Here is an 18,254-nt window from a genome sequence, read left to right on the forward strand (position 1 = left end):
AGTATCTCCTTCTGTCAGTGTGTCTAAACCGTCATTCGACTTTTTCGGTATATTAGACATATTTTTGTCATCATTTACATCAATTGGAGTCTGCGGTACTTGTAAATAATTTCTATAAGTCTTTTTTGGATTCAAAAGGTCCAAAATCGTTTTTGGTTTGAAATTAAATATTTTCTCTGAGGGAAATTGCCCATCACACGAAACAATATTATTTCTATAATTCATTAGAAATAAGTTTATCTGATCCTCAAATCAACATCTTGCAAGTCTGGGTCTAATAAAACTTTTTCAATACTGTTTTCACAGTTCTCACCAGCCGTTCCGCCTGCCCATTACTGGAGGGTTATAGGCTGGACTTTTCAATACTTTTATCCCCTGCTTTTCAAGAAATGTTGTGAATGAATATGAATTAAATGGAGGACCACCGTCCGATACCAGTACATCTGGTAAACCAAATCTAGCAAAATAAGCTACCAATTTCTTCACCACTTTTGCACAATCCGTGCCCTTCTTCATCCATTCTACCTCCAACCACTTTGAGAAAGAATCAACAATCAGTATAAAAGTGTGGTGAGAAAAATAAAAGAAGTCTATGTGGACTCGGCTGAAAGGTCTTGTAGTAGGTTTCCAGTTGGATAAAACTTTTGTTTTTGGTACTATTACCATACTTCCACACACATCACAATTCGATACATACTTTTCAATGTCTTTATTAATGCCAAACCAGTACACTTGCCTTCTTGCCAATTGTTTCATTTTAACTATTCCTGCGTGCACTCAGGAAAATCGACACATACTTTATGGCAAAAATCCATGTATTTTGAAATATGCATATCATGCGTCGGCACATACTTATTTGCATACAAATTCACATATGGATTCTATGACCCACATGGAAAGTATGTGTGAACGTACATGCAATGCATATGGGCGCATGGAAAATATGTGTCGAAAATATGGAATCCATTTCGCTACCCCCATTGCAAAAATCCATGTGTAAACTCATGAATATAATGCGGAGTTTTTTGTGAGTGTGGTTGGCGTGTAAAAGCTTCAAAATTTCGTTTTGCATTTTATGTGGAATTACCACCCTGTTCTGGTACAAAACGCACCCTTCAACAATTTCCAAATCAGTTTGATTTGCAAAAACGTCCATAAGACATTTATCCAACTTTTTTGGCCATCCATCACGCAAATATTTCATAAGTTGTTGTAAAAACTCGTCGTCCTTTGTCCATTTGGCAATCAAAGCAAAATCAATGGGTAATTCATCACCAAAGTTTATACTTTTTATAAACTCATGATCTAACTCAATAGGAACCTTCTGCTCTAATGGGAATCTCGAACAAAAATCCGCGTTTCCCATTTTTGCAGAAGGTCTGTACTATATTTCAAAATCGTAAATCGAGAGTTCAAGTATGTATCGTTGGAGTCTTGTTACAAATATGGAATTTTCCCTTCTTTGCCGAAAATCGCTATCTGTGGTTTGTGATCAGTATAAGCAATAAAACTTTGCCCATATAAATAATTGTGGAATTTTTAATAGTACAAACCAAGGCCAAAGCTTCCAGATGAAGAATTGGGTAACCTTTCTGCGCGTCATTTAACGTAAAAGAAGTAAAACTAATAGGCTTTTCGATGCCTTCTATCACATGTGCAATCACTCCTCCTAGGCCATAGCCTGAAGCGTCTGTTACTACTACAATATCTTTTGATGGGTCATAAAATTCTAAAAATTGGTATTAACCAGTGCGTTTTGCTTTTTGGAAAGCATTTTCACAATTACCATCCCAAACAAATTTAGTATTTTTCTTCAATAGTTTATACAAATGGAATAACTTGATAGACATATGGGGCACGAAACGATTATAGTAGTTGATCAAGCCTAAATATGACTTTAGCTCAGTCACATTTCCAGGAACCTTTGCTCTTTGAATTGTTGAAATTTTGTCTGGACTAGGTAGTAACCCATTTTCGCTAAGAATATGGCCCAAATAAGGCAATTCTGACACAAAAAATTTACATTTCTCAACATTTACTTTGATATTTGCATTTGCGAGTCTTTCCAAAACAAGAAACAATTTTTCACGACAAATCTCCAAGTTTTCACCTGCTATGAGTACATCATCAAGGTAAACATAAACGTTTATAATCCCTTCTAAAATTTGATCCATAACCTGTTGGAAAATCGATGCACTTGAGGAAGCCCCCTGAGGTAAACGATTATAGGTGAACAATCCCTTGATTGTGTTGATCACCATAAATTTCTTGGAACGTTCAGTCAATGCTAGCTGTGTATAAGCTCCCTCCAGGTCTAGCGTACAAAAAACTTTACAATTTGCCAATTTAGCGAACAAGTCGGCTGCCAAAGGTAAAGGGTAAGTATTTGGTATTAAAACTTTATTTATTGAAACTTTACAATCAATTACGAGTCTTATTTCATAATTTTTTTCATAACTACAACCACTGGTGATGCCCATTCACTGGTCTTCACCGGTGTTATCACATTTTCTTTTTCTAGTTTTGTCAAATAATCCAGGACTTTTCCCCTCAACCGATAGGGTACATCATAGGCTCTTTTAAAAATAGGGACATCACTTTTTAACACCAAATCAGCCTCAAAATCTTTAATGGGCGTTGAAAATTTTTTCATAAAAACTTTCGCAAATTTGCTTTTAATTTCCCCAATAATACACTCTTTGTCCGTTGAATCTACCCTGTTTACCATTTGATCACTAAGAAAATTGTTCCTCCATTGAGGAAAGAAAACATCAAGCCAATTTCGGCCAAACAAAGGAATAAATTTAAAATCAGTATTTAAAATTAAAAGATTCAATTTCATTTTCAATCCATTTAGATTCACAAAGGCATTCGTTTCCCCTTCAATTTTTAGTTTTGATCCATTGACAACTAGTAATTGTTTATCACTAATAGTTAAAGGCTTTTTGAATAACGAAAAATATTGAGATTTTCCCATAACAGTTACACTAGAACCACAATCAACCTCCATTTGTACCAAAAAGATCATCAATTGAGACGTTTATAAGACATGGTTCACTTATTCTATTAAGAGACGCAACACACATACACTGCAAATCACCTGAATTCCATTCATCATCATCGCTGTCATCGTCAGCTCTTTGAATCGTCGACATTCTCCCCATTAAGGTGCTCAGCTCTTTCTCCGCGCTCGTACCGGGTTTCGCAACATCCACGAACTTAACCGCATCCCTTTTCATATTCTTTAATTTAAAACATTTCCTTTTTATGTGTCCTTTGACCCCACAAAAGTCGCATGTTATATTAGAATAATCTGTCCTACGTCTGTCGTTAAATTTATTGAATCTAACTGTTTTTTGTGTTGGGCTGTTGTAATCCTGAGTACGTCTCACGCAAGGTCTCACGTCATTGTGTGAATATGTGTCTCGATTGTTGGGTCTGTAGGGCTGGAAGCCTAACCTTTCCCTAACTGGTCTCCGAACATGATTCGGTCGCTCCGGTGTTCCCACCTGACTATTCCTTGCTGTGTTATATACCTGAAGCAATTGATTAATCCTCGACCCCTGAGGAAAGCCGGTATTGATTGTCTTCGCATTGTCTTTAGCAATATTCCAAGTAGTAATAAATTTGTCCATGGACTCAAGGGACAAATTTTCTTCATTTAAAAGTTTTTGTTTTAGTGCCTCATCCCTCAGCCCATGCAAAATTCTGTCTTGAATGGCTATGTCCTTAAACCCGCCAAAACCGCAGAATTCCGCTTGGAGTTTTACCGCCAAGACGAAATCCTCGGCTGACTCATCTGGTTGTTGGACGCGATGACTAAACCGGAATCGCTGAACCAAATCAGGTTCGGTTTTATCGAACCTTTGTTTTAACTTACTAACAATTTCAGCGTAACCAACTGTCGCTAATGTTCCTTGCTGGAACACTAGTTTCAGTTGGGAATAGACATAAGGTCCACATAAGTTCATGAAATGTGACTTTTTCTGAACATCTGACAACTCATTTGCCTCAAAAGAGAATTGCAGACGGTCTACCCAGTCTGAAAAGGAAGTTCCCTTGCGGTATGGCTCAATACTAGAAGCCATGCCACCTGGGATCTGATTTCCAAGCATGTTCAATTCCTTACAAAAGAAATAAAAGGAACAAAAGAAACAAAAAATCTTCAAATGTAGGCTCGCACAAGAAAAAAGATCAAAACGACTTACCCGTACAGATACGATTGGCTCTCGCCCAAGGCCTTTGCCTGTGCCGACAATTGTCGCAATAACCCTTTTCCGAAAAACGACCCGAAGCCGTACTATTCGAACCACTATCAAACCTTCCTGGGTAGCACGTAACTTCCACGGTTGCCTGAGGCCTAGAGGATTAAAAGGAAACACTTTTAGTATTTTTAGAATAAAATTAAAGCACAATCCTGTGACACGAACAATTGATCAAATTCACTAAAGAATTATTTTCCTTTTGTTTTGTTTTTCACAATAGGCATAATGGAACAAAGGAACCACATGGAATTTCCCACCCCACAAAATTGTTCGATTTATCTATAAAACGCTTTGTAAAATTGTTTTTCACTCCGCTTACCGACCTTTCGACGAATTTTTCCCTTTTCCGCTGCTCAACAGAACGTCGCTCCGGACAGCAACAGAACGGCAACAACGAAATCAGCTGCCTCCTACGGGATTATTCGGCGTCCGTATAGCAACCAACTTCCGCGGATGTATGCGACAAACGCTGCCAAGGGAAAACTGCACTCCTGATGCTCAACCGAACGGCGATCGTGGAATCAACTACCTCAAACTAGTTTATCCGGCGTCTCCAGCGTCTTTCAGCAAGCCACTCCCGCGGGTTTGTCGGTAATTTGCTTTCCTTTTGCCTTCACCGTCGGCGCTGTTCGGCGTTTTGCAAAATATCACAGGCAGCCCTCAGTTCTCGTCGTTTGATATGCCTCACCGTCCTCGTGGGTTGTTTTCGGTGTGCTTTGGCTTTCTCGCAGTCGAAAAACCACAGTATTGAAGTAATTGCACCACAATGCCACAAAACTACTTATTCACTGCACACGCGGTCGATATTCGTATAAAAAAAAAACCTCGTCGCCAGTTGATGGAAATGAATTAAAAAACGATGCGTGTCCGTTGCTGGTCCAAATGAAAGTGGACGAGAGATTTATTCTTTATTATCTTGACAGATTGAAGCGTTACGATAGTAACGCTTATTTGACGTATAATCAAGGTTTGTGTAATTTTAGGTATTTACAATTATAAATAGTTCAGTGTGGTGGGTGACACAACAGTTACAAATGTTATATATTTTTTTAATAGTTTTTATTCCAATCCCTAACTTTCCCTACAATTTCTAGGGGCAACTCTTCGTATATTCCCTGGAAAAATTCACCGGAATTTCTTCAGAAACATCTTATTTTTGCGGAAATTTGGAATTTGCGATACAAAATTTCCTCCAGAAAAACATCAAAATTTCCTCGGAAATCTCTTCTAATATTTCTCTCGAAACTCTTCGGATATTCATCGGAAAGTTTTTCAGAATTTCCTTAGGAAACACTTCGAAATTTCCTCAGGAAACTCTTTAACACTCCTCCGACCGTGATAGGTTTTACTTACACGAACGACCATGCCTCGAAAGACACTATTTTCAAATCGCTATATCTCAGCCGTGAGTGAACCGATTTGAACAATTTAGGGACTCACAAATTTTCCCGTCCATCAAGATTTGTCTGAGATGTTGAGACCTCCGATCGGACCAAAAATGACCTCTGTGGACCTCCAAACGTCGGAGCAAGTCGTGATTTTCATACAAATTGCGTGGTTGGTGCTCACCAGCTTGATGTTCATGCTAATATTAGTAAGATATTCGAAAATCTGTGAGATTTAGAAAGTTGCTGCCTTCTACAAATTTGTTCAGGAGGCCAAAACCATTCTGTCGCTGATTATATTATTTCGGAACTCGTCCGCTTTGGCGGCGCTAGTGTATATGAGAAAGATCGCTGGGTCAAATATTTCGAAATCTGTAAGATTTAGAAAGCTGCCGTCTTCTACAATCTTGTTCAGAAGTGTAAAAACATACTGTTGCAGATCATATTATTTCGAACCCGTCTGCTAGGCGGCGGCGCTAGTGTATATGGGAATACCCGATGGGTCAAATATTTCGGAATACGAAAGAATTAGAAAGCTGACGTCTTCTACAATTTTTCTCAGGAGTGTAAAACCATACTGTCGCAGATCATATTATTTCGGAACTCGTCCGCTTGGCGGCGCTAGTGTATATGGGAATACTCGATGGGTCAAATATTTCGGAATACGAAAGATTTAGAAAGCTGACGTCTTCTACAATTTTGTTCAGGAGTGTAAAACCATACAGTCAAAGATAATATAATTTAGGAACTCTTCCGCTTAGCGGCGCTAGTGTATATGGGAATGCCCATTGGGTCAAATATTTCGGAATCTGTAGGATTTGGAAAGCTGCCATCTTCTACAATCTTGTTCAGGAGTGCATAAACATACTGTCGCGGATCATATTATTTGGGAACTCGTCCGCTTGGCAGCGCTAGTGTATATGACAAAGATCGCTGGGTCAAATATTTCAGAGTCTGTATGATTTGGGAAGCTGCCGTCTTCTACAATCTTGTTCAGGAGTGTAAAACCATACTGTCGCAGATCATATCATTTCGAAACTCGTCCGCTTGGCGGTGCTAGTGTATATGAAAAAGATCGCTGGGTCAAATATTTCGGAATACGAAAGATTTAGAAAGCTGACGTCTTCTACAATTTTGTTCAGGAATGTAAAACCATACTGTCCAAGATAATATAATTCCGGAACTCGTTCGCTTAGCGGCGCTAGTGTATATGGGAATACTCGTTGGGTCTAATATTTTGAAATCCGAAAGATGTAGAAAGCTGGCGTCTTCTACAATTTTGTTCAGGAGGCTAAAACCACAGACGAACAGACGTAACAGCTTGAACATTTTCCTAAAAAAGATCGCTCAATTCCTCTACCACCACCTTGCGAGCATGTTACACGAAACAATGTTTCGTATGACATTTTCACCAGAAGGCTCTGGGATACAAAGAACAAAGGGATCCGATCGATTCCAGTTTGAGACAGCAGCACGTACGAACGTGTTTCTTCCTCACGCATTTTTTCCAAGTGTTTTTTCTCGTTCGTTCGCTGTTTACGTTTTCGCTTCGTCGCGTTGGCGTTATTTTCTCCCGGAGACTCGGTGGCCGATTCGGTCGCGGGAAAAGTGCCTAAGCGCACTGCTCTTGGAGGCGCGGGTAAGCCCTCCAAGCAGCTTTTTCAGAGCAACGTGTTCTCGCCGTTGCCGCTTGATGACGCCGACAATCCGCTATAAACGAGGAAGAAGCAGCAATCGTAGCTGCCGCAGGTGCAATCGGAGCGGAAGGAGAAGTGCCCGCCCGTGTTTGTGAAGGGCGATCCGCCGGATTTATGCCCAAAAATTCGCCAGCTGATCGCTAAGGGGCAGAAATGTACTTTTCGGCTCTGCAGCGAGGGCGTGAAAGTGATGCCGGCAAACAAGGACCATCATCAACCCGTCGTGGAGTTCCTCGAGGTCCACAAGTATAAATACTACACTCATGACCACCCCGGCACGAAACCGCTAAAGGCTTTGCTGCGAGGACTCCACGACATGAAGGAGAAAGAGCTCCAAGCAGAGCTTGAAAGTTGCGGACTGAAGCCAGTAGCCGTGCACAAGATCGCTCGTCACGACAAGGCGAGGAGATATCGCTACCAGCTTTACCTGATCCAGGATTTGAAGCTGGTTGGCGTTATAAATTACACCGTCGTTGACTGGGAGCGATATCGGCCAGTGCACCGCGATGTCACGCAAACTGCTTCAATTTCGGGCACGGCACAAGGAAATGCCGCATGAAGCCGCGCTGCAACAAGTGTGGCGAACCCCATCCGACTGACGAGTGCTACAAGATGGAGGTGGCCGATCCCAAGTGCGCCAACTGTGGCGATAAACATCGGGCCATCACAAAGGGCTGCCCAAAGCGAGCCAAGTTCCTGGAAATCCGGAAGAAGGCTTTCAACAGGACCATTCCGAAGAAGAACCGTGTTTCTGTAATCAACGAAGTGAACTTTCCAGCCATCCCGGCTCGTCGTAGTGCGATTCCAATACTCCCACCGCTACTGCCGCACACGCGACTGGCAGCGGCAGCTGCATCGGTCCAAGCTCCAGCATCGCTACACGGAGCTAGTGTATATGGGAATACTCATTGGGTTTGATATTTTGGAATCCGTGAAACTTAGAAAGTTGAAATTTACTCAATTTGTTCAGTAGGTCAAAACTGGACTAGACCTGTAGCTGCCGCGCCACACCACTTCCAGAGGAATTTCTGGATGAACTTCTGGAGGAATTCCTGGGTGAGCTTTTGGAGGAATTACTGGATGAAGGACGGAGGAACTTCCGGAGAAATTCCCGGAGGAACTTCCGGAGGAATTCCCGGAGGAGGAGGAACTTCAGGAGGAATTCCTGGGGGAACTTCCGGAGGAATTCCTGGGGGAGCTTCCGGAGGAATTCCTGGGGGAACTTCCGGAGGAATTCCTGGAGGAACTTCCGGAGGAATTCCTGGAGGAACTTCCGGAGGAATTCCTGGAGGAACTTCCGGAGGAATTCCTGGAGGAACTTCCGGAGGAATTCCTGGAGGAACTTCCGGAGGAATTCCTGGGGGAACTTCCGGAGGAATTCCTGGAGGAACTTCCGGAGGAATTCCTGGAGGAACTTCCGGAAGAATTCCTGGGGGAACTTTCGGAGGAATGCCTGGGGGAACTTCGGGAGGAATTCCTGGGGAAGCTTCCGGAGAAATTCCTGGAGGCTCTTATGGAGGAATTTCTGGAGGAACTACCGGAGCAATGCCTGGAGGAACTTCCGGAGGAATTCCTGGAGGCACCTCCGGAGGAATTCCTGGAGGAACTTCCGGAGGTATTTCTTCGGCTGTTCGGCCACATTGAGAGTTGACGTAAAGTCAATGTCAACTTCTCTCCACGAACAGCCTAGATAGCCGTGTGGTGTCGGCAGCTGGTTATCTGGCTAAGAACATTACGGATTGCCTGTTCCAGTAGTCCACCATACAGGTGACCCCTAATTTTCGGTGTGATGCGGCTTTATGCTTACCGTGCCTACGAATGAATGGTTAGGGGGTCTAATAAGAACCTAACCGCAAACGGAGCCTGTGAAGCACCAGGGCCCCTTTCACAGTATTTGAGCCCTCGCTGCGCTAATTGGAGCTATGGCGTAGTTGACTTTTACTTCTCCGAGATAATCGGCTACTCTTATTCAACCTCATCGTGAGGTTAAATAAAAGTAGGGTTATGAATATGTGTTTTATATATAGAATAGTTTTCTACAAATTGTCACCTATATGGATTCGCATTATGCGTTTTTTACAATGTGCTTTGTGTATGTTACCTATATGGATTCGTATTATGCGTTTTTTACAATGTGCTTTGTGTATGTTACCTATATGGATTCGCATTATGCGTTTTTTCACAGTGTACTCTGTGTCTCGTCCTTGACGTTTGGCTTCGGCTACTCTTGTTCAATCTCAACGTGAGGTTAGATAAGAGTGGGGTTATGAATAAGTGTTTTACTTAGTTTTCAACAAATTGTCACCTATTTGGATTCGCATTATGCGTTTTTCACAGTGTACTCTGTGTCTCGTCTTTGACGTTCGGCTTTGGCTACTCTTGTTCATCCTCAACGTGGGTGTGGGGTTATGAATATGTGTTTTACTTAGTTTTTCAACAAACTTCCACCTATATGGATTCGCATTATGCATTTTTTTACAATGTACTTTGTGTTTGTCACCTATATGGATTCGCATTATGCGTTTTTCACAGTGTATTCTGTGTTTTGTCTTTGACGTTCGGCTTCAGCTACTCTTGTTTAATCTCAACTTCAGGTTGAATAAGGGAGGGGTTATGAAAATGTTTTTTTTTTACTTAGTTGTTTTTCAACAAATTGTCACCTATATGGATTCGCATTATGCGCGTTTTTTTTTTTTAAGTGCTTTGTGTATGTTACCTTTATGGATTCGCATTATGCGTTTTTCACAGTGTACTCTTTGTCTAGTCCTTGACGTTCGGCTTCGGCTACTCTTGTTCAATCTCAACGTGAGGTTAAATAAGAGTGGGGTTATGAATATGTGTTTTACTTAGTTTTCAATAAATTGTCACCTATATGGATTCGCATTATGTGTTTTTTTTTACAATGTACTTTGCGTATGTTACCTGTATGGATTCGCATTATGCGTTTTTCACAGTGTACTCTGTGTTTCGTTCTTGACGTTCGGGTTCGGCTACTCTTGTTCAATCTCAACATGAGGTTCAATAAGAATGGGGTTATGAATATGTGTTTTACTTAGTTTTCAACAAATTGCCACCTATATGGATTCGCCTTATGCGATTTTTACAATGTACTTTGTGATTGTCACCTATATGGATTCGCATTATGCGTTTTTCACAGTGCACTCTGTGTTTCGTCTTTGACGTTTGTCCATTGTTACGTCCACTGTGTTTTGTGATCTCTCTTTAGTCCCTAGCTGAATGCGTGTGAGTCTACATAATTGGCTTTCCTATAAATGGTTCCATTCTCCTTTCCAACTTCACTTCCTCTTCCTTTCCCCTTTTCACTTCCTTTTCCGTCAGGTAAATGATGAGAAAAGGCCAATGAAAACGATGGCACAAATCTCCCAAATTGAGGGGAACGTGCCTCCTGAGCCGACGTTCTGATACCTGATACCTGATACCTGGGGGAACTTCCGGAGGAATTCCTGGAGGAACTTCCGGAGGAATTCCTGGAGGAACTTCCGGAAGAATTCCAGGAGGAACTTCCGGAGGAATTCCTGGAGGAACTTCCGGAGGAATTCCTGGAGGAACATCCGGAGGAATTCCTGGAGGAACTTCCGGAGGAATTCCTGGAGGAACTTCCGGAGGAATTCCTGGAGGAACTTCCGGAGGAATTCCTGGAGGAACTTTCGGAGGAATTCCTGGAGGAACTTCCGGAGGAATTTCTGGAGGAACTTCCGGAGGAATTCCTGGAGGAACTTCCGGAGGAATTCCTGGAGGAACTTCCGGAGGAATTCCTGGAGGAACTTCCGGAGGAATTCCTGGAGGAACTTCCGGAGGAATTCCTGGAGGAACTTCCGGAGGAATTCCTGGAGGAACTTCCGGAGGAATTCCTGGAGGAATTTCCGGAGGAATTCCTGGAGGAACTTCGAGAGGAATTCCTGGAGGAACTTCCGGAGGAATTCCTTGGAGGAACTTCCGGAGGAATTCTTGGAGGAACTTCGGTGGAATTCTTGGAGGAACTTCCGGAGGACTTCCTGGAGGAACTTCCGGAGGAATTCCTGGAGGAACTTCCGGAGGAATTCCTGGGGGAACTTCCGGAGGAATTCCGGGAGGAACTCTCGGAGGAATTCCTGGAGGAACTTTCGGAGGAATTCCTGGAGGAACTTCCGGAGGAATTCCTGGAGGAACTTCCGGAGGAATTCCTGGGGAACTTCCGGAGGAATTCCTGGGGAACTTCCGGAGGAATTCCTGGGGAACTTCCGGAGGAATTCCTGGGGAACTTCCGGAGGAATTCCTGGGGAACTTCCGGAGGAATTCGTGGGAACTTCCGGAGGAATTCTGGGGAACTTCGGAGGAATTCCTGGGGAACTTCTGGAGGAATTCCTGGAGGAACTTCCGGAGGAATTCCTGGAGGAACTTCCGGAGGAATTCCTGGAGGAACTTCGGAGGAATTCCTGGAGGAACTTCGGAGGAATTCCTGGAGGAACTTCCGGAGGAATTCCTGGTGGAACTTCCGGAGGAATTCCTGGAGGAACTTCCGGAGGAATTCCTGGAGGAACTTCCGGAGGAATTCCTGGAGGAACTTCCGGAGGAATTCCTGGAGGAACTTCCGGAGGAATTCCTGGAGGAACTTCCGGAGAAATTCCTGGAGGAACTTCCGGAGGAATTCCTGGAGGAACTTCCGGAGGAATTCCTGGAGAGACTTCCGGAGGAATTCCTGGAGAGACTTCCGGAGGAATTCCTGGAGAGACTTCCGGAGGAATTCCTGGAGAGACTTCCGGAGGAATTCCTGGAGAGACTTCCGGAGGAATTCCTGGAGAGACTTCCGGAGGAATTCCTGGAGGAACTTCCCAAGAAATTCCTGCTGGAACTTCCGGAGGAGAGGGACTTCCTGAGGAATTCCTGGAGAAACTTCCGGAAGAATTCCTGAAAGAACTTCTTAAGAATTCCTGGAGGAACTTCCGGAGGAATTCCTGGAAGATCTTCCGGAGGAATTCCTGAAAAAACTTCGAGAGGAATTCCTGGAGAAACTTCCGGTGGAATTTCTGGAGGAAATTCCGGAGGAACACCTGGAAGAATTTCGGAGGAATTCCTGGAAGAACTTCCGGAGTAATTTCTGGAGGAGTTTCCGGAGGCAGTCCTGGAGGAACTTCCGGTGGAATTCCTAGAGGAACTTCCGGAGGAATTCCTGGAGGAACTTCCGGAGGAATTCCTGGAGGAACCAACCAAAGGAAAACCAAAGAGCAGAATTTTTTTCTGAGCGTAGGACAACCTGTGCGACAGTATGGTTTTGGCCTTCTGAACAAAATTGTAAAAGACGACAGCTTTTTGAATCTTGCGAATTCCAAAATATTTGACCCAACGAGTATTCTCATACACACTAGCGTCGTCAAGCGGACGAGTTCCGAAATAATATGATCTGCAACAGTATGGTTTTGGCCTCCCGAACAAAATTGTAGAAGACGGAAGCTTTCTAGATCCTACGGGTTCCAAAATATTCGACCCAACGAGTATTTCCATATACACTAGTGCCGCCAAGCGGACGAGTTCCGTAATAATATGATCTTCGACAGTATGGTTTTGGCCTCCTAAAAAAAATTGTAGAAGACGACAGCTTTCTAAATCTTACGGATTCCGAAATATTTGACCCAGCGATCTTTCTCATATACAGTAGCGGAGGAACTTCCGGAGGAATTCCTGGAGGAACTTCCGGAGGAATTCCTGGAGGAACTTCCGGAGGAATTCCTGAAGGAACTTCCGGAGGAATTCCTGGAGGGAACTTTTGGAGGAATTCCTGGAGGGACTTCCGGAGGAATTCCTGGAGGAACTTTCGGAGGAGTTCCTGGAGGAATTTGCGGAGCAATTCCTGGAGAAACTTCCGGAGGAATTTCTGAAGGAACTTCTGGAGGAATTCCTGATGGAACTTTTGGAGGAATTCCTGGGGGAACTTCCGAAGGAACTCCTGGGGGAACTTCCGAAGGAACTCCTCGGGGAACTTCCGGAGGAATTCCTGGTGTGAATTTTTTTGACAGTTTGCTATAACATTTAGAAAATTCAAATATCTCTCTATTAGTTAAACTTACTCAGTTATGACTATAAAATCGTTCAGATGGAGTAAAACCAAAGAGCAGAATTTTTTCCCTGAGCGTAGGACATTCTGTGCGACAGTATGGTTTTGGCCTCCTGAACAAAATTGTAAAAGACGACAGCTTTTTGAATCTTGCGAATTCCAAAATATTTGACCCAACGAGTATTCTCATATACACTAGCGTCGCCAAGCGGACGAGTTCCGAAATAATATGATCTGCGACAGTATGGTTGTGCACTCCTGAACAAATTTGTAGAAGAAGGAAGCTTTAGATTTTATGGATTCCAAAATATTTGACCAAACGAGTATTCTCATATACACTAGCGCCGCCAAGCGGGCGAGTTCCGAAATAATATGATCTGCAACAGTATGGTTTTGGCCTCCTGAACAAAATTGTAGAAGACGGAAGCTTTCTAGATCTTACGGATTCAGAAATATTTGACCCTACGAGTATTCCCATATACACTAGTGCCGCCAAGCGGACGAGTTCCGTAATAATATGATCTTCGACAGTATGGTTTTGGCCTCCTGAACAAAATTGTAGAAGACGACAGCTTTCTAAATCTTACGGATTCCGAAATATTTGACCCAGCGATCTTTCTCATATACACTAGCGCCGTCAAGCGGACAAGTTCCGAAATAATATGATCTGCGACAGTATGGTTTTGGCCTCCCGAACAAAATTGTAGAAGACGACGGCTTTCTAAATCTTACGGATTCCGAAATATTTGACCAAACGAGTATTCTCATATACACTAGCGCCGCCTAGCGGGTGAGTTCCGAAATAATATGATCTGCAACAGTACAGTTTTGGCCTCCTGAACAAAATTGTAAAAGACGACAGCTTCCTAAGTCTTACGGATTCCGAAATATTTGACCCAGCGATCTTTCTCATATACACTAGCGCCGCCAAGCGGACGAGTTCCGAAATAATATAATCAGCGACAGAATGGTTTTGGCCTCCTGAACAAATTTGTAGAAGGCAGCAATTTTCTAAATCTCACAGATTTCGAAATATCTTACTAATATTAGCATGAACATCAAGCTGGTGAGCACCAACCACGCAATTTGTATGAAAATCACGACTTGCTCCGACGTTTGGAGGTCCACAGAGGTCATTTTTGGTCCGATCGGAGGTCTCAACATCTCAGACAAATCTTGATGGACGGGAAAATTTGTGAGTCCCTAAATTGTTCAAATCGGTTCATTAACGGCTGAGATATAGCGATTTGAAAATAGCGTTCCGACTGTTTGGGAGGCACGGTCGGAGGAGTGTTAAACAGAAACTCTTAAGAAAATTTTTCGGGGAACTTTTCGGAATTTTCCTTAGGAAACTATTCGGAAATTTATCGGGAAACGGTTCAAAATGTTTTTAGCAACTGTTCGGATATTTCTTGGGAAATTTGTTAGAATTTCCTCGGGAAACGCTTCAAAATTTCATCGGAAGCTCTAAAACGCTTCGAGAGTTCCTCGGGCAACTCCTCAGATATTCTTTTGCAAACTCTCCGAAATTTTCTCGGGAAACTTTTCAAATGATCCCTGGAAAGCTCTTCAAAGTTTCCTGGAAAACGCTCCTTAATTTCATCAAAAAACTCTTCGAATTGTCCGCGAGAATTTGGTCATTCCTCGGGAAATACTTCGAAGTTTCCTCGAAAACTCTAAATCGCTTCGAAGTTTCTCGGGAAACTCGAAAAACGCTTCAAATTTCGCCTCCAAATTTTATGGGAAAACTCTTAAACTTTTCCTTGGTAAACTATTTGATAATTTCTTGGGAAACGCTTTGAAATTCCTGCGAGCAAATGTTCGGATGTTTCTTGTAAAATTCCTCGGAATTTTCGCGGGAATCGCTTCGAAATATTCAAAACTGTTTTTTTCGAAATATCTAAAACTCTTGGGATTTTTTGCGGGAAAATCTTCAAAAATTCCTCGATAAACTATTCAAAATTTCTTTGGGAATCGCTTCCAGGAAGCTCCTCCCCCCTCGTCTTCGAAAATCCGGAAGATTTTACCAAGGAAGAATTTTCCCTAAATTACTTCTGCACTGTATCTATTGCTCCAAAACGACTTTGTAATAAAAATAGTTCAACATTCTCCCAACGTTTGTATCCATCCCACAGATTCGACGAGGACGCCAACCACGTCGAGCTGGACTACCCCCGGGATATGTCGATGTGGAAGGGAATCGGCTACAACATCGATTCCGCCTTCCAGAACCGCGACGGTCGGACGTACTTCTTCAAGGGCAAGGGCTACTGGCGCTTCAACGATCTGCGGATGAGCGTTGACCACAGCGATTCGCACCCGTCGGCCGAACGGTGGATGAAGTGCCAACACTCGACGAAACAAAAAGAACCCATGGTGCACAGCACCACCGAAGGTGAGGAGGAGGCTGTGGTGGTTAGTGGAAGCCCCAGAAGTTGGACCACAGCAAATGTGGTTCTTCTTAGTGTAGTGTTAATAGTTAGTTTGAAATTTACGTATGTGAGAATTTATTAGGAAACACAGTGTAATAAATAGGCATGAAATTGAATAATTTTTGGTAAACTCCAGAAATAATATTTTCGCCGGTAAGAATTCTTTTTTAAAAACAAATAACGAGGATACCAAAAAAAAAGTACGTATCGTCTGTTGCTTTACAATTAACAGGCATTCGCATTGCGTGAAGCCTTCTCATTCTTTGAATAAAAAACTGCCAAAAATAAGTATTTTTGCACACATACATGACGTTAGCATTGTGCAATATAGCGAATAGTAAGATCAAATTATGCAAATTATGTGTGCTCACTGCTAAAAATAAAATTATATTTTTATGTCTTTGTTTCTAATAGGATGGATACAAGAATTATGGAATGAAAAACCGAAACAGTAACCCTACATATTTTTTACGACCATATCTCTAAGTTATTTTTTTGACTTGGATCTCAAATAAGCTAAAGAGGATAGAGTTGTTTTCATTTTGATTCCTTTCTCAGTACTAATCTTTGTCAGATAAATGGGGCACTAGAATGATTCAAATTTTGATTTTTTGCTCCCCTATGCTCAAAAAATGGCATTTGCTATTTTAATAATCATCCTAAACTTGTAGCTAATTGGGATGTGATTTAACTGAGCACAAGTAGTTTGAAGCTTGTATAAAAATTGCTATGAAAACTGAAACTTTTGTGGAAAACCGTTCCGCATCATTGCCCAATCCCATTGAGCTCTAAAAACGTATGAATACGTTAGCAACATAGGAAATTTAACAAGGGACAATATCGTGACTTTCAGCTTATAGGATCTATTATGTGATGGCGATGCGTAAAATACCTATATTCAAATAGATTCTGGGCTGCTTCACGAAACGGATTCCATAAGTGGCAATTCTCATAGTAATTTTCATATAACCTTCAAATGGCACGTGCACAATCAAATTACATCCAAATCAGCTAAAAATTTAGGAGGACTATTAAAATAGCAAAACCAATCGTTTCGCACTGGGATCGTTTCGCATACTGGGGTAATAATAAGCAATTGAAAGAGACAGACGATTCCACAAAAAAATCATCAAGCTCGCGTGGTCATACCCTGAGAGTCAAACCCATCAAATGACTTCTCCAGGGCATGCCAAATCCGACGCCATTCCAAATCGGTTGAACAAGTCTGACACTATATCGGAATTAATTGCACATATCGTTTGGCATCATTTAAAATTTCTAATAAAATTCAATTTTTGGTAAGTTTTGCTATATTATAGTAAATAATTTATCAGTTTACGAAGTTGATTCGAAACAAAAAGGCATGGGATTGATATAAAAAAGATACTCATCTTGTCCCGTCCTCTCATGCGCACATTTCAACTGCTATTTTGTAGTATGTTTTAGTTGTTTTAAGGTTTTAAGGTAATCCTTAACCTTTTCTCGTATTTCTTAAAAATGCCAAACAACTCTAACCTCTTGGAACTAACAAAAATATTAAGCTTGGAGATTTTCAACATCATTTAAATGAATATACATTTGCATACCGAGACATGCTCGATTAACTTAAAATCACACCAATTGCCTCTCGACATTTTTGTTCTGCCTTATTAGACGTAAAAAGCAAAGAATCCAATTAAATATTGTATTAGCATTAAGTGAAAAACGAACACCGTGTAAAAAAACCTTACATTTTAAATTGCCTTCATGCTGAGACTTATAACAAAATGTCATTACCAAAACGAAGACCGTGGTCCTATATGTGATAAAAACCACGCACTCTTATTCCGATTCTTTTTTAGTGTGCACAAATAATTTAGGAAACACGAAAAGCGAGTTGTATGTGCGATTATGAATATTATCTGTAAAATGAATTATCACTCTGAATCCAACAAAAATCATCACACTGTATCACCGGCTTTTGATGCTTGTGCAGGGAGAATGACCGGAAGGGTGAATTAAGAAAAGAAAAAAAAGCGCTTCTATGACTAGATTTTAATTAGTTTTGTATTAGTAAGCGAATATGCACGGTTTTCAGCCGGAAACTGCAAGTATGCCGGAATTTGTTCCCCGATGACTGAATTTCATTCGCTTATCAAATTCCGTACATTAATGAAGTGACAATTAGTTGATAAATAGAACGAATAGATAATTGATAATAAATAAAACCGAAAATATTGCCGTTTGTTCTTTTCTACGATCCATAAATGTCCTTTACATAATGCTCTTTTTGCCTGTTAAAACCAGATCCGATGCTTTTTTACAATAGTTTAAATCATATACTGTCTCACTGCGATTTTTTGGTTAATGGGATTTTTTGATTATCGTACAGGGGAGATCGAAGCAAGTCGTGACGAAGTGAAGGCGATTTTTTTGTTTCTGTC

General features: G+C 41.7%; 1 protein-coding gene across 4 annotated transcripts in view; it reads left to right on the top strand.

Moving 5' to 3' along the window:
* The window catches only part of LOC134224830 (matrix metalloproteinase-2), a 727,658-nt gene extending 709,609 nt beyond the window's left edge, over positions 1-18,049 (top strand). For all 4 annotated transcript variants that reach the window (XM_062704433.1, XM_062704432.1, XM_062704434.1 and 1 more), the window contains one exon: positions 15,535-18,049. In XM_062704433.1, the coding sequence (XP_062560417.1) occupies positions 15,535-15,913 (379 nt within the window). In that variant the 3' untranslated portion in view covers positions 15,914-18,049. The remainder of the gene's footprint in view (positions 1-15,534) is intronic.
* The last annotated feature ends 205 nt before the right edge of the window (positions 18,050-18,254 follow it).

The sequence above is a fragment of the Armigeres subalbatus genome, chromosome 3 (genome assembly GCF_024139115.2).
Source record: "Armigeres subalbatus isolate Guangzhou_Male chromosome 3, GZ_Asu_2, whole genome shotgun sequence".
Taxonomy (NCBI): domain Eukaryota; kingdom Metazoa; phylum Arthropoda; class Insecta; order Diptera; family Culicidae; genus Armigeres; species Armigeres subalbatus.